This window comes from Cucurbita moschata, unplaced genomic scaffold (genome assembly GCF_002738365.1).
Source record: "Cucurbita moschata cultivar Rifu unplaced genomic scaffold, Cmos_1.0 Cmo_Scf00019, whole genome shotgun sequence".
NCBI classification, from domain to species: Eukaryota; Viridiplantae; Streptophyta; class Magnoliopsida; order Cucurbitales; family Cucurbitaceae; genus Cucurbita; species Cucurbita moschata.
This window is the reverse complement of record NW_019268535.1, coordinates 1078179-1098414: the sequence shown is the minus strand read 5'-3', so window position 1 is coordinate 1098414 and position 20236 is coordinate 1078179. Positions and strand designations below refer to the sequence as shown.

At 33.3% G+C, this 20236-nt stretch overlaps 3 protein-coding genes across 4 annotated transcripts; all 3 read left to right on the top strand.

The window, feature by feature from the left end:
* The first annotated feature begins 3618 nt into the window (after positions 1–3618).
* On the top strand, positions 3619–8471 carry LOC111456732. The gene is made up of 10 exons (XM_023098698.1): positions 3619–4262; positions 5461–5960; positions 6153–6355; positions 7058–7138; positions 7239–7325; positions 7406–7538; positions 7640–7711; positions 7804–7947; positions 8022–8139; positions 8217–8471. The coding sequence occupies exons 1-9, from the start codon at positions 3835–3837 to the stop codon at positions 8129–8131; spliced, it is 1758 nt and encodes a 585-aa protein (XP_022954466.1). The 5' UTR covers positions 3619–3834; the 3' UTR covers positions 8132–8139; positions 8217–8471.
* An 832-nt stretch (positions 8472–9303) lies between these two features.
* Positions 9304–12404, top strand: LOC111457281 (54S ribosomal protein subunit img1, mitochondrial-like). 2 transcript variants are annotated; one of them, XM_023099502.1, is made up of 6 exons: positions 9304–9400; positions 9594–9846; positions 10678–10926; positions 11019–11105; positions 11226–11359; positions 11969–12404. In XM_023099502.1, exons 2-6 carry the CDS (start codon positions 9613–9615, stop codon positions 12072–12074), a joined length of 810 nt encoding a protein of 269 aa, XP_022955270.1. In that variant the 5' UTR covers positions 9304–9400; positions 9594–9612; the 3' UTR covers positions 12075–12404. The 2 variants fall into 2 exon arrangements, with proteins under 2 accessions (XP_022955270.1, XP_022955269.1); XM_023099501.1 differs by having other exon boundaries at positions 10675–10926.
* Positions 12405–16196: 3792 nt separating this feature from the next.
* LOC111456759 (probable serine/threonine-protein kinase WNK3) lies at positions 16197–19984 on the top strand. Its single transcript, XM_023098749.1, has 8 exons — positions 16197–16584; positions 16809–16846; positions 16977–17204; positions 17290–17513; positions 17602–17759; positions 18643–18826; positions 18911–19042; positions 19124–19984. Exons 1-8 carry the CDS (start codon positions 16498–16500, stop codon positions 19864–19866), a joined length of 1794 nt encoding a protein of 597 aa, XP_022954517.1. The 5' UTR covers positions 16197–16497; the 3' UTR covers positions 19867–19984.
* Positions 19985–20236: the final 252 nt, after the last annotated feature.

Here is a 20236-nt window from a genome sequence, read left to right as displayed (position 1 = left end):
AATAAAAAAAAAAAAAAAAAAAAAAAAAAAAAAAAAAAAAAAAAAAAAAAAACCTAATTCCTTTACCGACCTGGAACTTGGCTCTGAAAATCTCGATTTTCTTTCTGTTAGCTAATCGAGAAGGGAATTACATTTGACGTCCCCATTCTCACCGTTTAAATTGAGGGAAGGAAGAGTAACAGATTTCTTTTTGTTAGCTAAACATGACTAAAAACCGGAATTACATTTCTCATTCCCATTTTGCCCCTCACCGTGTTCCACTTATATATACACATTATTTAGTTAGTAAATAAATAAATATTTTAAAAAAAAAATTATATGGTGCATTATACTATATAAATATTATTGGGTTTCTTTTAGGTTATTTTACATTTTTTAAAATCAAAATTATATTGAAAAATAAAAATTATTATTATTATTATTTTATATAATAGAAAAAAAATTTCCCGAGAACTCAATCCCCACAAATTTTTTAGAGGAATCCCGATCTTAAAAATGGACAAATAACTTCACGAGAATGGAGATTGAAATAAGAGGTAAGGACGTAGACAGAGAAGATTTTTCTGTCTCTCCCTTATTGGTGGACATCTATGGTCTCTGTAATTAAAAAAAAGTTAAAATTTAGTATCTATAATTGTCACAAACCACTTACACATAGCTAACCCGTCACAAATTTGACAGCAATTATAAAAACCAAATTCTAATTTTAAAAATTATATGAACTAAATTTATAATTTTTTAATATTAAAAAAAATCTTACGAACAAAAAAAAATATTCATACTTTCGTATGATGGTGATCTGTTTCTCTTTCGAAGTAGGGTGAGGTTAGTTGGGCTTTATGAAAAGGCAAAGGGCAACGATATTAAGATGGTCTCTATTTTTGTAACGTCACGCATTTATTATATAATTTTCATGTGCCTCATGGCATGGTCAACCATACTCCCCCACCACATCGTGTGCAAGTTCCTAATCTATTTTATGGTTTAAAAATTATATGTTAATGACATCGCTAAAAATTAATTAATCTAATGTCATTTGAGACAAAGATGAAAATATCGATGGTGATGTCGATATACGTATACCGACATATCAAATTTAATAACTTCGTAAATTTCGTAATTAGACTTTAACGAAAACGTATTTAAGTCTTGAATGATCTTTTTACGTTAAGATATTATCAATAAATATCTTTATCGAGTCCATAATTTTATAATATTTAGATTATAATTATGGGTGCTCGTGAATTGGGTTGGATCAACGTTTTAATTTTTTAAATAATTAAAAATTATTTTTAAAAATGGTTGGAGAATAATAATAAAAAAATAATTACGAAATCAAATCAAATCAAAATAATTATATATAATTGTATTACGAGCAAAAATGTATTTTTTTATATTAACCATAAATCCATAAAAAAAAATTATTTATTTCAACTTAATCCAACCTAAATCGTACGGGTTGAGTTGGATGGATCGAGTTTTTCAGATCATCAAATTTAATTCAAAAGTAATTGATAAGATCACAGTAAAAATACGGTCTTTTTCCGAAGTCGAAGGGTAAAATGACGTGGATTAACTGTAAAGTAGATAATTTCTCGGGATATTGAGAGATATATATTTTATAATAGAGACACGAGGCAAAATATATAGCGGTATAAATATTTTTATATTAATCCTCATCCAAAGTCAATGCATAAGTAAGCTTCAATCGGTTTCACATCATTTCTATTCACACCCATACAAGTCATTTAATGAAAATTAAAATTTAATCCTTGTAATTTTAAAAATTAGTATCTCGTCCTTATAATTTGATAAAATTACAGTTTAGCGTTCTATTTTTTTTAATAATTTTATTTTGACATGTCTAAAAAATTTATAAATATCAACTATAATGACTGTAAATAAAATTTAAATGATTATTAAAAAAGTTATATAACTAAAAAAAGTCTTTAAAGTAAAATGATTACGTAAAAATACGTAAAGTCAAACATAAATTTCGATAAATTTATTATAAAATAATATGGAGAGATACATTTATCTAACACGAAATTGTAGTAGGAATATTAATATTTACAAATTAGTCCTTATCAAAAGTCAACTCATTGACTATTTATAAGTTTATAGTTGTCTTTATATATATATATACACATAAGGGCAAATAATTTATTATAAATTAATATAATGTTTTAAATTAGATAGCTAAAATTAAGAGAATAAAACCAACACGCATACATTGAATTAAAAAAAAAAAAAAAAAAAAAAAAAAACCTAATTTACTTTATGTATTTAATTATTTTCTAGTATAAATTAACTAAATAATATAATATTCTATTTTCTCCAACTATTTTAACTTTTATTTTTGAATTTGAGATCAACAAAATTTAACTATAAAATTCTTATTTGTTGTCATTATTCGTAAATATTTTGAAATTATTATTAAAATAAAAAATATTTAAAATGTTGGACGAAAAATCGACGTGTTTAAATATAGTTCTTTTGTACTTAATTCATACGAATATCATAGTATTATTACATCATTTTAAGTCGACGTCATGTTGATTTTTATTTTATTTTAAAAATAATTTTGAAATATTTATAGAAAAGGAAGTAAAATAAGTATTTTTTTAAATAAATAATAAAGTTTATGAGTATTTTTTTATAAATTCTATTTCCCACCTAATTTCTAGTATATTTATATTTATGTTTATATATATATATATATATATGTATATATATAAATAATATTTTGTCTTTTTTATTTTTTTATTTTTATTATTATGTACCTTAAATTTTAAAACATTGATAAAAAATATATATATATACACACTAGATTTTGTAAACTTAATTTTCTAAAATAAAAAAAATTAAAAGATTATCGAAAAACGCTTCGTTATATTTGAATACATAAAAGAGAGGCACTCTCATCGCGTTAATAAGGGGCAACTCTCAACGTGTCACGAGAGGAAGAGGACAACCTACCTATCTTAATGACTCGACAGAAGATTTTACAGCGATCTCAACGCGTTAATAAAAGGCAACTCTCAACGTGTCACGAGAGGAAGAGGACAACCTATCTATCTTAATGACTCGACAGAAGATTTGACCTCAATTGAGCGAGCATTGTTCCGTAGCAAAATTTTTCATTAAAATATTGGATGAAAATTTTCTATATATAATGAAATTTGTCTCGTAATGCATTGAAAATGGTTGTATCAAGTACTCTTAACTTGTACGAATAGCACGCTTAAACTTAATTTTTTTTTAAATAATACATTTTAATAATTAAAATTCATAATAAAAAAGTTAATAAATTAATTTGAACTCAACATTTTCCTGCATAAATGGATTTGAAAATTACAGCTGGTAAGTATAATTATTTAATAATTTATTCTTAATAAAATCTCCCAAGCTTAATAAATAAAAAAAATAAATAAATTACAAGTTTAATATATATACATATTTTTTTAAGTTTATAAGAAAAAACAATTATTTATTTAAAATTTATGTTTAATAAAATTATAATTATAATTTTATTAGTTTAAAAAACTAATAGAACAAAAATATGGATAATATTCTTGAATATAACAACTCACCTGTGAACAAAGACGAAGCTCTCGCATCTTTACGACAAAGTTCCAAATTTCTTCATTAGAAAAGACAGAGATCGAAACCGCCGGCCCTAATCTATGCGCAAAAAATCCCCAAAAAATGATAATTCCTATGTTCGAATTAACAAATCCGCACTTCAACTACAAATTTAATCTGCTCAACGAAAAACGATCACTCAAACCCTAAATTCAAATTCCAATTAGAACTAATTAAGGTTTCAGAGGAATGGAATCGAGGATTAGCAGAGAGAATACCAGAGAAATGGCGAAATTAGGGCACATAATCGTGCAAAAGAGACTCGCAAATTCTCGGCCCAAGGCTCAGCAGCAGGCGCCCGATTTGACTGATTTTATGAACGATATGTTCTTCGGAAGCGTAAATAAGGAGAAGAAGGCCTATAATTTGACCGGTGATGAAAATGAAGAAGAAGATGAAGAAGAACAAGAAGATTCGTTTGATCGGAGTAATAGAAGTAGAAATAGCCTATTGACGGAGGAGTGGCTGGATGAGGCGCGGCGGTTGGTGGCTTCTTCTCCTTCGCGGCCTAATTCGCCGGCTCGGTTCGTCGGATCGCCGAGGTTTGCAGCGGCCAACGGCAGATCGTCGGCTTTGATCAATGATCGGAGAGATCCACTCTCAAGGTCCGCTAGAAGGTATTTCACACCAAACCAGGGACGTTTAAAATTTTAAATCCTAATTTTTATTTGAGCTAAATTAATAATTTTTTTTTTTTTGAATTTCATTAAAATTAAAAAAGATGTTCACAAATATTCAATTTCGAATTTAAAGTATAAAAAATAATCTAAATTTAAAAAAGTTTTAAATATATATATATATTTTTTTTTAATTTTTTAAAACTATTTAAAAATACTTTAAACTTTTTAAAAAATAACTTAAAATTTTTAAAAATTTCATTAACATTTTTAAATGTTTTTAAAACTACAAAAACACTTATTAATTTTTTTTAGAAAAATAAAAAATACTTTTAATAAAAATACTAATAAATTTTTTAAAATGGATGGGTATTTTTAAGATAAAAATATAGAATTTAGAGGTATTTTTATTTTTATATTGAATATATAATTCTCGACAAAGAAAAAAAAAATCTTAATTGATACCTAATTATATTATTTTCATTCCTATAAAATTTAAATATAATAAAATTGATTTTAATGATATAAAAATGGATAAATTATATTTCTTGAAAATAATCAAACATGAATTTATTGGATAAATTTTTAAAACATATCTAGGGTTTAAGGTTTAGATAATTTTTTTTATATTAAATAAAAAATAAATTTTGTAATGTTTTGTTTATTAGCGTAATTTATGGAAGTACTTGTAACTATTCGGAGTTATATTTCACAAATTGTATTTTTAAATAATAAAAATAAAGATAATGAGTGGTAAAAATAATTTAAATTAATAAATTTTTATTTTTGTACCACTATATAATATATATATATATATATATATATATATATATATTAAAATCCAATTTAATTCTTAAATTGTTACATTAAAGTTGAAATGTATATATTAAAATAAATTACCAACTCAAAATCGAGAATATATATTATAATAAATTAAAATGTATATATTAAATATAAATATATTTTATGTTTAGATATATGGAAAAAGTTAATTTTGGTTCCTCCAATTATAATAAAAAAAATAATTTTTATTAATTAATGATTTTTGCGAGTTTATTGATATACTTAAAATAAATAACTTCATTAAATTTTAAAAAATATTTTTGGCTACGAATTTATTCGCGGAAGGAGTCGAGACAAAACGTATAAAAGCTTAATCGCTAACTGCATCGATTCCGTTTGTCAATGGCGACGACAGGCACAGAGCTGTGGACAATTTCAGCGGTGAAATCCTCTCTAAAGTTGTTCGCCATAGCCGCAACAAATCAGAATCCTTCTCAGTCTCCTCCGCCGCCGTGGAGGAGCCGATAAATCCCTCTTCCGCCGTTCAAAAATGGATATCCAACGTCCTCAAACCCTCCAATCCCACACTCTCCGATCCTCCTCCCACTACTCGCAAATCTCGGTTCCACACCGACCTTCCCCCTTCTCGCCTCCCGATTCCTCCGCCGGATGTCCTTCTTTCTCCGCCCAAGACCCTAACGAATCCGCCGCCGAGAAGAACGGTCTCGTCGTCGGCCTGTTCGATTCAATCGATTAGACCTAAATCCAATCTAAATGAGTTCTCGAGGGACGATTCTGAAGATCTGGAGTTTGGCCTTAATGGGTTCCTTAAAGAGCAGCGTAGCAAAATTCAGCAAATCTCGGATGGGCAGCTTGATGTTGAAGTTAAAATCATTCTATCCGGACCTTCAAACAGTTGAGTATAGTCTTAAAATGTTGATTTGTGCATCTTTTTTGATGAATTGATGGTAGTTTTGTTGAGAATGAAGATAATGCGAGTGTTTTGTGCCCTAATTTTATAGAATGATGTTGAAGCTTGTAATTGTAGAGATGGGGTTACTTGCTTGTTTCTGTATTGAAAAAGCTTTTGACAATTTGGGAATGCAGGCACTAGTTCAATGGTAGCGGCAGTGTGCTATGCTTGGCTACTAGAGAACAAGATGAAGCAGAGTAATGCAGAGAGCGGCCGAGAGTGTCTTGTGGTGCCTGTGATGAATATGCAGAGGGGAAATATGTGGAACCAACGGCAGGTTGCTTGGCTCTTTTATCACCTTGGACTTGATGCTTCCTCGATTCTTTTCACTGATGAGGTAATTTGGTGCCATGCTTGATAGATTGTTTTCGAAACCGACCTGTCAATAAGATGAAATGGTAACTATGACCTATAAGAATCTCGTGCGTTAAGTAGTATCTGTTAATTATGTTAAGAAAGATGTAGCATCGATACCGGGTAATGCATAGACTTCGTTGTACGAGAGTAAGGTTATTAAATCTAGAGTGCATTGATTGATATGATACAAATGTACCTCCAAGCCCACCGCTAGCAGATATTGTCATCTTTGGGCTTCCCCTTTCGGGCTTCCTCTCAAGGTTTTTAAAATGTGTCTACTAGAGAGAGGTTCCCACACCCTTATAAAGAATGCTTTGTTCTCCTCCCCAATCGATGTGGGATCTCACCATCCACCCCCTTCGAGGCCCAAGTTCCTTGTTGGCACACCGCCTCGTGTCCACTCCCCTTCGGGGCTCAGCCTCCTTGTTGCCACATCGCTCAGTGTCTGGCTTTGATACCATTTATAACAGCCCAAGCTACCACTAGCGCTAGCAGATATTGTCCTCTTTGGGCTTTCCCTCAAGGTTTTTAAAATGTATATGCTAGGGAAAGGTTTCAACACCCTTGTAAAGAATGTTTCGTTCTCTGTGAGATTCCACATCGATAGTGGTGGGCTTGCTCTGTTACAATAACCTTTGACAGTGAGTAGAGTACTGATTTTAGTTATTGTTATGTGGTTCAGGTGGACTTAGAAAGTCTGATGGTGACTGGTCGAACTAGTGTCCTCGTCGTAGGGCAAGATGTCCTTAAGATGAGTGATGGGGTGAGTGTACAATGAATTTTACATGTAAATTATGTTTCGAGAAGCCATTCGCTCGCAGTTGTCATATTTCGGGGTGCATTCTTTACTGTTTATCTCTTAGGTTGGATCTCAGTGCACCATTCTTACTGATAACTATTGTGAGGATGCCTATCATTTGCTTCAAACTCCTTTGTTGAAGAATCTCATGGTAACTTTTACTATACAGAACATTTGTTCTTATTTGTCCACAGTTTGAAGCAATTCTGACATGCATCTCATGTCTTCCAGCTCGCAGGAATTCTGTTGGACACAAAAAATCTTGATGGGTCAGCTCAATTATCGATGACGAGAGATGCCGAGGCTGTCCAGTTGCTATCGGTTGGCTCGGCACCAAATTGTAGGAACGGACTTTATGATCAGTGTACGCTTCATCAATCTAGTTTTACCCTCTCTTTATGCGTTTACCAGTCCATTCTCTGTTAAGAAATATCAATCTTGCCACTGGTTTTGTTTCATATTTAGTGATGCGAGTTCAAAAGGAGCGTCCATTTTTGGATGCCTTGCAACAAAGTTATGGAAAGCCTCCTGATGACGGTCAGCTTCCTATTCTTTCATGGTCTCTCAGTTGCATCAACATATTGCATCAACTTTTCGTGTCGCTGTATGACTTCGTAACCTTTCTATAGGTAGCAACGATGGCGCGGGGCATGTAGAGCGTATTATGGAGAGGAATCGAACATCCATCTCACCCCATGATGACACAATTAACCAACAAAAGAAACCTAATGATTTTGGAACTGCCAAAACTTGCAGGGCTTCGCCGAAATCCGGTACGTGTGACAGCATAAACTAGATTAATGAGAGATTCTATTAACATGGTAACTGTCTAATTTTTCTCTTGCAGCTAAACCGAGTTTGTTACCTATTCAAACACCGGCTAGAGAAACACCCAACATATCTCGTGGAAAGAATAAAAACTTCCTGGCAAAATGGTTCGGTTTTGGGTCGAAATGAGATAAGATTGGCTCGGTTCGGTTCGACTGAGTTTTAGTCGTTCAGAGATCTCGGTTTTTGTTTATGAATCATTAAGGTTCAATCCCTTTCTTGAGCAGTTGATGTTGATCTGAGTTTTGCCTGTTACTTTTCTTTGTAGTGCATTAGGTATTGTAGTAAAGTAAAACAGTAGCTTTGAGTCTTTTTTTATGATACTTTTGAACAGAAGATTCATTTATGTTGCGGTGTTTGTAGTCTGCGATTGGTATTACAAATGGTGCTTCTGTAAAAAGTTTGTATAATTGATATCAAATAGACTGTACCACTCGTATTACATTGGAAATTCATGTGTTCGTTGCTAGTACAGTTTGATCGTGTCGAATAAATTTCTAAATTTTCATTCCAACCGAGGTCTCTATCACGAGACTTTAGCTGGCTCGTCCTCTTATTGTGGACTAGGAGTGTTGCCCACAACGACTATGATTAATTCATCTCTTCCGTGTCTTCTATCATTTAGACCGTGGAAGAACAATGACTAGCGACTAGAATAGCTTAAATTGGGGTGCAATAGCCTAATTCCACTTAATTGAGGTGTAATAGCCTAAGTCCACTACTCCCAATACTAGCAAATATTGTTTGTTTTGGCTCGATACGTATCGTGGTCAGCCTCTCTGCAAGTGAGAGGTTTCTACACCCTTATAAGAAATGTTTCGTTTCCCTCTCCAACTGATGTGAGTTCTCACCATCCACCCCTTGGGAGCCCAGCGTCCTCGCTGGTACACCACCCAGGCTCTGATATCATTTGTAATTGCCCAAGTTCACTGCTAGCAAATATTGTCCATTTTGGCTTGTTACGTCGTCCTCACGAGAAAGGTTTCTACACCCTTATAAGGAATGTTTCGTTCCGCTCTCCAATTGATGCGAGACTTCACAATCCTCCACTGTAGGATCTCACGTGGTCTCGTTCTCGCGTTATTAAAAATATTTTAGTTTAAAGATACATTAACTATTAAACATATTTTTTAAGCTTAGAGACCTAAGAGACTCGCAATTTAACTCTTTTATTTTTTATTTTATTTTTAAGGAAATTCAAAGCCCAATAATGGAAGAGGCAACGGTTTTGCAGAAAGCCCACTAATTGGGCCCATAGGCAAAGCGGGAAACTCAAGGTCCATCTCCATTGCAAGAGCGTCTGCTCGACCAAAAACCTCTGCGTTTCCTGATTTAGGGCTTTAGGCTCCAAGATCTCCTCTCAGCTAGAGATTCAGTAGCTCTCCCCGAGTACGATCGGTGAGTGGGATCTTCTTTTCCGGTTGATTTGGAATCAGCTCCAGCATTTCCAGCGATTTTGATCAGTGCAATATGAATTTAAGCTCCATTTCTTACACGCTGCTTCACTACCATATTCCTTCTCACTCGCTTCTTTTGTAGCAATTCTATCAAGATTGTTTTCTAGCTCATGAGTTTTATGTGGGTTATGCAGCTCGAAATCCACCGTGAGAATGCAAAATTTTCGCAGAATTAATCAATTGGTACGACGGCAAAGTCCCGACGCTCATTTCAAGTCGATTAGAGGTTACCCTCTAAATGGAGATGCTAGCTGTTGCTGCTCGGCGTCAATGTCGATGGAAAAGAGTTTTACTAGCCTTCGTCTTTTTGGGAATCCATATGAGTCTTTGAATGGTTCCCTCTTCAGGTCTTTCTCGAAGTTGGGCAATCAATATCCGGAAGCCTTCGTATGTATTTATGTTTATTTTAACTATGTTGGACATTATGGTCGTCTAGTAGTATGATTTGTTCTTGCGTTATTCTTAGAGGTTCTATCCAGTAAAGCTGCTTTAGTTTTTTATGTGATTAGCGGCGTGTAAGCTAGTTCTAATTACAAGTTTTTTCGAATTCGTTTATGATTCATGTTTAAGTTCATAAGCAATGATACACAAGTAAATCGCTTGATATCATATCAATCTTGTATGTTCTGTAAGTGTCTCTAATACCGATCACAAGTGATTTCTGTTAAATGTCTCATTGCTAAAAAGTTTTAGAGTATGTGTACTCCAGCTGGGATTGGCTCCTGAGTTCAATAATGACTTAATCGATACAACTATTGACTTCACTATTGTCTTAGACTTTTAGTTATTATGCATTCCATTTTCCTTTACAACAAATAAGGTTTAGAGAATCAGTTACTCATTATGTATTTACTATGTCTGATGAACAATTAGCTTGTGTCAAGCTGATGTATTTTTTTTCAAGGAAACACTGTGATTATGTTTCTTAGCTTCTATGATCCTTGCCAATTGGATAGCCTTTCTGGAATTTCCTTGTTATCTATGGAGATTTCTCATCTTCCTCTTTTGAACCTCTTTTCTCTCAATATTACTTGTTTTTTATTTACAAAAAATGAATAGGAAAAACAGAGAACTTATCGACTACCTTCGTGAGATTTTTTTTTTTTCAGAAACTTATGTATCTGTTGGATTATGGTACTCATTGGAAGCAATATCTATTTATTTAAGAATCTGTTTTGGAATATATCACTTCGTAACATTTGTTCAATTATTTAGCAGAAAGATATGGGCTCTCAAATGGAATTTTTGCCTTCGGTAAAGCGTGTATCTTCAACTTGTCCAGCATTCCAAAGTCCAAAGAAACATTTATTTCAGTTGGCAGAAATTGCAGCTCCTTTTTCTAGCAGGGGCATTGCGACAACAAGTTCAATGGAATCAGCTCCACAAGGATCTTCGGGAATTGATACCGATATAACTCCTCGCATCAAATTTAAGAGGCTTGATAAAACTTCAAAACACATAATGCAGGTATTTACATTTCTGAGCATTTTGGAAAATAAGTAATTTTATTTCATCGCCCCATCCATTTGATTTCAACATATTGTTTCTTTTCCCCGCAGATTCTAGACAAGGAAGCTGTTGAGGAGGTAAAAGCAAAGAGAGAAATTCCAGACATAAAGCCAGGCTATATTGTGCAGCTCAAAGTGGTAGAGTTCATTTTAGTCTAACGTGGTTTTACTGGTCGTAGATAATGTTACTATTCTTAAAACTAGTTGTAGATGAGGTAATTGAGCACTTTTCTGGCTTTCCCTATCATATGTGAGCAGGAAGTACCTGAGAACAAGCGACGTGTCTCAACGTTGAAAGGCATTGTAATTGCCAGACGGAACGCTGGTCTAAACACAACTTTTAGATTAAGGAGGGTAGTTGCTGGTGTTGGGATTGAGTCTCTCTTCCCTTTGTAAGTAATGCGGATTTTTAATTATATTTTATTTTCTGCTAAGTTACCTACCCAATTCCATGTTTTCCCCTGTTCATCTTTGTGTTTAGGAAGCATGTTCTATGCTTATTTTTTGTTCATGCCATTCTTTCACGCATATGCCTTTATGAATTGTCTTTAATTTAGAGAGAAACTAATACAATTCTGATACAAATGAATTACTACACGATGTACAATATTCTATTTCGATAACATAGGAAGAGAAACGCACTTCTCGTGGTAGTCGGTGATTAAGATGTACAGACATATGTGTAGTCTTCATCTTTTTAGATGTTCTTGGTCGCTAAAACTAAATCGAACTCTTAGTTTTCTAAAATCTCGATTACTCGAATAGTTTCTCCCTGCTAGTCTTCTCATGATAGTTGGCGATTAAGATGTACATACATATGTGTAGTGTTCATCTTTTTAGATGTTCTTGGTCACTAAAACGAAATCGAACTCATAGCTTTGTAATATCTCGATTACTCGAATAGTTTCTCCCTGCTAGTCTCTAACTTCTGACAAATTCAATTCCTGTGTTTTTCTGATGGGTCTTTGCATATGACTAAACTAGTGGTTGATGCATGACAGATACTCACCAAACATAAAAGAGATTACGGTGTTGGACAAGAAGAAAGTGCGGAGGGCCAAGCTTTACTATCTTAGGGACAAAATGAAATCGCTTAAGAAGCATTAGCAACCTTTCTATCCAATGGGATCAGAGGTGTGTAATCATTGTTGGCAAGAAATCTCACGAGTTTTCATGATATTATCTTATCCTGTCTTAAGCATGGAGGGAGAACCGGGCTGAGAATCTAGTAGTGCAGCCCTCAGCTTTGGCTGAAATAAAAAAAAGAAGTCAACATTGATTGCCTTTAGAAGAAAAATTCTTTGTTTTTATGATAGGAAACATGCGACTTGCTGCTCTGATATTATTAGGCTGTTTGCAATGTGTGTGCCTGATGTTGTTATACATTCCATCTATCAACATTATCATCTTTTTGAATGAAGGATCAATTACTTATCATTCACAAAGTTTTCATTTCCTTGTAATCCTTCCTCATATTGTTTTCTATTGTCGTTCTAATTCGACGAGAATATGCATGATTTCGAGTTCTTGCTCATACAATCGAGTGTAGGATCATGCTGTGACCTGCATTATTGATTGGCAGTTCGGTATACTGAGTCCATCCGGGGTTAACCACAAAGTTTTCATTTCCTTCTAATTTTTTCCTCATATTGTTCTCTTTTGTCATTCTAATTCGACGACAATATGCATGATTCCGAGTTCTTGCTCATACAGTCGAGTGTAGACTCAGGCTGTGAACTGCATTATTGATTGGCAGTTCGGTATACCGAGTCCATCCAGGGTTAACCACCAAGTTTTCATTTCCTTCTAATTTTTCCTCATATTGTTCTCTATTGTCATCAGAACGAGAATATGCATGATTTCGAGTTCTTGCTCATACAGTCGAGTGTAGACTCAGACTATGAACTACATTATTGATTGGCAGTTCAGCATACCGAGTCCATCCGGGGTTAACCATAAACTTCTTTCTTTTTAAGGGTGTTTGTTTCAGGAGTTCGGAAAAAGATTTGAGGTGTGAAAGGGTTTTTAAAACCTATCTTTTTTTTCTATTGTTTTCTTTTCTTCCTTCACTTATTTATTTTTATCTATATTATTCCTAATAGACGACTTTTAAAATCTTTTTTATCTATATTATTCCTAATAGACGACTTTTAAAATCTTGAGGGGAAGTTGAACAGAGAAAGTCCAAACAAAACAATCAACCAGCCGTAGGTTTGGGTGGTTAGAGGTTCTCTTTCTTTTATAACTCTTTTAGCTTATTTTTTTTTAGCTAGATATACTTTCGGGTTGAATCTTAATTAATTGATTCGAGTTAAAATTATAATTAATAAAAACTAATTAAATATTTTATTATAATAATTATTTCATATATATATATATATATTTAAAATTATAAGATTTTCAAGTATATCCCATTTAATATAATTTACGTATTTTTGAAATATTTGAAATGGAAGGTGGGCTAAATATTTATAATTTAGAATAATTATTTAGATTGATTAAAAAATTAACTTTTATTATTAATACACGTGTGTAAGAATGTATTTTTAGGCAATCTTTTTATTATTTAATACAAATTTGTAGGTAATTTGGTTATTAATCTAAAATTAACCTTGTTACGAACCCTACAAAAAGGGGCTCTCCTCTTCTCAAACATTCACCCCCCTCGCAAAATCAAACGCCGGTGAAGCCTCAAAATCTCACCCAAGATTTTAAAGCATCACCAAACGCAAGACCAGAAAAATGGCGAACAAGATGATCGCAATGCTTTTGATGTGCACTCTCGTCGTCGCCGCTCTGCAACTCCCCGCCGCCGCCACCGCCGCCACCGACGCTGACATCGTCGAGGTGGCGGAGGCCAAATTTGACGCGAAATTCAGGTCTTGCTACAGACATTGCGAGAAGGAGTGCATCGACAATGGCAGCAGCCAAAGCTTCTGCGAAGTTAAATGCGACGAAGATTGCGGTGACAAGGAAGTTGCCGGTAATCTCTCTTCCAATAATTAATTAACTTCTTTTTTTTTTTCTCCTTTTATTAATTAATTTGAATTATTTTATTTGTTTTACAGATAAGCTTCATCTTGATTTGAATTGAATAATGGGGGACAAAAGCAAGAAGATGAAGAGCTTTCCAGAGAGTGTACTTGTTTTATAATGTGATTTTAATATTTCAATTTATAAAAATAAAATATAAAAAAAAAAAAAATTGTTATTGATATTGATTTTTATTTTTATTTTTATTTTTATTTTTATTCATTAAGAAAAATTAATTTTAATTGAGAGAACTTAAAAAGTAATTTATAATATATTTGAGAAATTTTATAATTTTTAGATAAAGAAATGAGAATAATATCTAAATAATATCTAATTTGATTTTTTTTATTCCATAAAAAAATTAATTCTAATTGAATAAAGAAAAATTAGTAAATTTAATCTATGCAGATCTTTTATTATTAAAAGCTTAGAATTTAATTTTTTTTTTATTCAATAAAAAAATTTAATTCATTTAATTTACGAGAGAAGTAATTTATAATTTCCTCCCGCTCCCGTTTGGTTTTCTAAAACGCCCCCGTTTTTTAAAACTTTCATGTTAAAATGTTTTTAGAAAAAGTTTGATAACAAAAAAAAAATAATTTAAAATTTATTTTGCAAATTTTGGATATTGATATCCTTTATTTGAATTCCTAGCCATATGCATGATATATAATTATCTATAATTAAATAAATACATATAATATAAAAAATATTTTAATTTGAGTAATTCTTACTTTTTCAAAATGTAACTCGCCAAATTCATATATATATAATTTTGTCAAATCAAATTGTTATATTAGTTAATTAATAATCAATTTGAAATTATAAATTATTTAAATTTATTTTTAAACTTAAATGTCTTTTTTAGAATTTTCAAAACTAAATAAACAACTTAAACTATTTGTATTTTATTAAATTAATTTTTCGAATTAATAATGAAACTCAAAGTAAGGTAAGATTTGACTAAAAATGTTAATGGGTGCGGTGGAATGGCACGATGTATGAGTAGGAAGTGCTTAGTGTCACGGTCATGCTTAGTGTCACGGTCATGCATGTCTAAGGCGTGTTGTTAATGGTCGCATGACAGATATCCTGATCTTGCTTGTCCAGGACGTGTTGTCCATGGTTGCCTGCCCGTTCCAAACTCCTTATTCCTTTTACGTGCTTTCATCATAGATAATATGAGGGTGTATGACCGTTTACCAAAATCGTGTCTACACGGCTAAAATGTCGTCACCAAAATCACGTGCAAAAATTAAAATGCCCCAAAATGTAGTATAGGGGATACGACTCGTTGTCAACTCCTCCTTAAATAGTTACATGCACTAAGTCGATGATCCACATCTCAGGGTCAGGCTGATGAGCACATTGAACTATCCATGTGGCTGAGAGCCCTCACAGCCCAGGCACAACGACGCAATTATCAGGGGCGCGCTCTACCACTGAGCTAATAGCCCGTCGTGCTGTTTTGCCTTTTTGCTTACATTCCCATATAACAGAATTTGCTTCTGTTTTCTAAAACTTTCTTTTTAAACCGGTTGAACCGGGGCCAGAGGCTCGAGCATACGACGTCGTTTGGCCGTAAGCAACGCAAGATTGAATAGACTTAACTCATTTGTTGCTGGAAAGTGAGTGCCACATAATCGCAAGTCAGCTCTATCAAAATGCTTGACACTTACTTAAATATGAACCGGTTGAAAGACTATTTTTATATGAATATATTTATTTATTCTACTTTATTATTTATTTGAAATATAATTATATTTTCTATTTGCCAATTATAGAAATAGAATCTTTTAATATTTACACTAAAATAAAATAAAATAATATAATATTTTCACTAGATTATGAATCAATTAAAAAAAATTAAATAGATATTAGAAATTTTAATATTTCAAGAAGTCTTAGATCCAATTTGGGTGAAATTTGATAAATTGACTTTATAAATTTCTAAAATTATAATTAAATTATTTTAACTAAATTAATAAAAAATTTAAAAATTTAAAAATATTAGGGTTGGGAGTTATTTTTATTAAAGAAATCAATTATTTAAAAATAAATAAATAAAATTCAGATCAAGCCATTGATTTTCGATCTTGTAGAAGATTATTATAATTCTATTTTTTTTTAAAATAAAGAATTGGAAAAAAAAAAAAAAAAATCGAAATAGAATAGGCTAGTGTCGCGGTCACCGTTGATCCCTGGCCTCAACCCAAATAAGCGCCTCCTCTTTGACGAAACTTTCTTTTTTGCTCTGTTCGTTGTTGTTCCCTGTAAAATTTCTCCCCTGTTTTTTAATTTTAATTTTAATTTTTGTTCTTGGGTTTTATTCGAATCTGGAATATTGTTCTTACTTTGTGGGTTTTTGTTCAAATCCACATTGGATATTCTTTTGGGATTGGTTGAAGTTGAGTTGGATTGAATTTTTTTAAGAATCCGTTTCTCCAGTGGTGAAGAAATTTGGATTATTATTTGAGTGATTGATCCAGAGACGAGAATGTCTCAGGATTTGTCTTTGGATCAAGACCCAGATGAATCTGATCCTGAGTTCGTGGAGATTGATCCTACAGGTCGATATGGACGGGTAAATACTTCTTCAAGCTTCTCTGATTTCGCTGATTTTTCGTTCTAGTTAACACATTTTCTTCGTACTCTAATTTCTTAAACTTGTACTTCCATGAACTTTTTCATGTAAATCTTCATATGCCCATTGATATCACAGATTCTTAGAATATTCATCGGGATGGGTTTATTCCTTACACTTTTTTAATGTTGGCCTATTTCTCGTAATCTTTCGTTGTTTTGCAGTATAAGGAAATTTTAGGGAAAGGGGCATTCAAGAAAGTGTATCCTTCTTTGTTTTGATGTTACTGGTAGTGATTCTATTCTATAATGATTCTAAAACTTGTGCATCTGCCATCGTTTGGGATGAAATTTTGTGGAGAATTTTGTGTTCTTGATCCATATTTTATTTAGATATCGGGCTTTTGATGAATTGGAAGGAATTGAAGTAGCTTGGAATCAGGTTAAAGTAACAGATCTATTACGGAATTCTGAAGATTTGGAGCGACTTTATTCAGAAGTTCATTTGCTCAAGACATTGAAACACAAGAACATAATCAAATTTTACAATTCATGGGTTGATACGAAGAATGAAAACATTAACTTCATTACTGAGATATTCACTTCAGGGACACTTCGACAGTGAGTCTTCTTGTGCCTTGGATGGCCTCTTTAGTTCTGTTTTTGTTTAAAACCTATACTTAACATATGTTTTAAATGCATGTAGATATAGAAAGAAACACAAGCATGTTGATTTGAGAGCACTGAAAAAGTGGTCTAGGCAGATATTAGAGGGCCTTTTGTATCTTCATAGTCATGATCCTCCGGTTATTCATAGAGATTTGAAATGTGACAATATCTTTGTCAATGGCAACCAAGGTGAGGTGAAAATTGGTGACTTAGGACTTGCTGCCATTCTTCAACAAGCTCGTTCGGCTCACAGTGTCATTGGTGAGGATTCGAAACTTGAACAAGGAATTATAGTTTTCGATATGAACGTTGAGAACATGTTTCCATTTTTGTGATTTAATGATTTCAGGGACGCCAGAGTTTATGGCCCCAGAGTTGTATGAGGAGGAATACAATGAACTTGTGGATATTTATGCTTTTGGGATGTGTTTGCTTGAGCTTGTAACCTTTGAATATCCGTATATTGAATGTGCAAACGCTGCTCAAATCTATAAGAAGGTCACATCAGTAAGGGTTCTGAATCCTTTTTTCTTTTTGTATCCAATGAATTTGTTCTTTCTGGTGGCATTTAAGTAGTCTATGTCTTTGGGGCTGACTTTAACATGCATAATGCTGAATTATAGTTCTTATTAGGCCTTGAACACCATGTCATATAGAGTCTAGGATTGTGTTTCATCGTGTACATTGTTCAGCTTGGATCTTTTTCTTTTTTTTTTTATCAAATGTGAGATCCCACGTTGGTTGGAGATGGGAACGAAACATTTTTTATAAGGGCGTAGACACCTCTTCCTAGCAGACGCGTTTTAAAAACCTTGAGGGGAAGCCCAAAAGGGAAAGCCCAATGAGGACAATATCTGCTAGCGATGGGCTTGAGCTATTACAATTGTATTAGAGTCGGACACTAAACCTTGAGGGGAAGCCCAAAAGGGAAAGCCCAAAGAGGACAATATCTTCTAGCGGTGGGCTTGAGCTATTACAAATGATATCAAAGCTAGACACTGAGTGGTGTACCAGCGAGGACGCTGGGTCCCAAAGGGGGTAGATTGTGGAATACCACATCGGTTAGAGAGGGGAACGAATCATTCTTTATAAGAGCGTGGAAACCTCTCCTTAGTAGACGCGTTTTTATTAATTTTGAGGGGAAGCCCAAAACGAAAAACTCAAAGAGGACAATATCTGCTAACGGTGGGCTTGGGCTGTTACATCAAACCTTACATTTATCGTGATACATCTTTTTTCATTTATCTTTTACGTCATGCGTTACTTTGTGCAAGTTTCTACTTTATTTCTTTTTATTTATTTATTTGCTTTAAATTTTAGTATGAACCACCCCTTTTAAAGGTTCCTTAAAAAGACTTCGAAGGAATAATTATTTTCCTTTTGTTCCCAGGGGATAAAGCCAGCTTCATTGGCAAAGGTCACCGATGGGGGAGTTAGAGCATTTATAGAAAAATGTATTGCAAATGTCTCTGATCGCTTGCCTGCAAAAGATCTTTTAAGAGATCCATTTCTTCTAGCAGATGAAGAACATGAAAGTATATCACGTCATCTACATCCCAAAATACACCATAAAGGTAAAGTTCAATAATATATTTCTCTTTAATAGAAATTTTGGAATTGTAACATATTGTTCTTTTACCGTGTGGCCATTATTGAAGAGAAAAGAGAACAAATTGATACTGATACAAGCGTAGATGATACTCCTGCTACTAGCGTAGACTTCAGCATGCATGGTCAAAGAAAAGATGTTAACAAGATATTTCTCAAACTAAGAATTGCAGACTCCATGGGTACAATTCATATTTCTTGTTGTTTCTTCTGGTTCTTGTAGCTTTTTTTGAATATTTCATTAACTTCTTTAATAATTTTAGGTAATTTTCGCAATATCCATTTCCCATTTGATATTGAAGCCGACACATCAATTTCTGTTGCTAGTGAAATGGTTGAGGAGTTGGATCTTTCAGATCAAGATGTCTCTACGATTTCTGAAATGATCGAATCCGAAATTCGGTCGTATATTCCAGATTGGACATCAGTTGAGTATCCTGTAGATAATGTAGGAGCAGACGTTGTCATTTCTGATAGCTCTCCATCTGATTCAAGAACTGCTGCCTCTCCCTTATCTATAGAATCTGGTAACCTTGCATTAGAGGTCCTGCCTTCAGGTCGCAAGTATTGGTCCGACTCGCCGAAGGGAGTGGGTGGGTGCTCTCCCGTTAAGCCAGGTCCTTCAAACTTGTCTTTTGCCTCAGAACAGAATGTTGAATCCTCTAGTAGCCACATGCATGAGGATAACATAGATCATGCAGCCATAATCATGGGACTAGAAAATGAGCTTTTGTCTGAAGATGCTGCTAATGATGGGCAGGATGAGAGTATATTAACTACAGATATTCATGCTAGCTCTGAGGCACATCCCTCAGATTATGATGAATCAATTGGCATCGAGATAATGACCGAAAAACTCGAAAATTTGTTGACACAGCAAAAAGAAGAATTAGATGAACTGAAAACCAAACAGAAATTAGCCATTTCAGAGCTTCTGGCTGAACTTACACCTGAGACCCATCAGAAAGTTTTGAAGATATGCAAGCTTAAGCATTCTGATATGTAAGCTTAAGCATTGGTGTGTTGAGTATAATGGTACCTCCTTTCTCTCCGAATGTAAACCAATTTACACATTCTTGTTTAGTGAATATTTAGTTTCTAATCTTCAAATTAGCCTTTTCATATCTTTGGAAGTTTGAGGCTGAATTTTCTAGTCAAGTTGATCCAGTTATGAAGCATGATGCTGAAACATGTTATGGGGAAGCTAAACAATGAATTTTCAAGCCATTAATTGACACAAGCATCACTCTTGGTATGTATCAGACATCTCTCATCAAGTCATTTGTGCACATAATGCACAATGATCTGTCGCCAATGTTCTTAGCTGTGACATTGTTTTGTTATGTGGTCTGATGGTGATACACAAATGTTGAAAT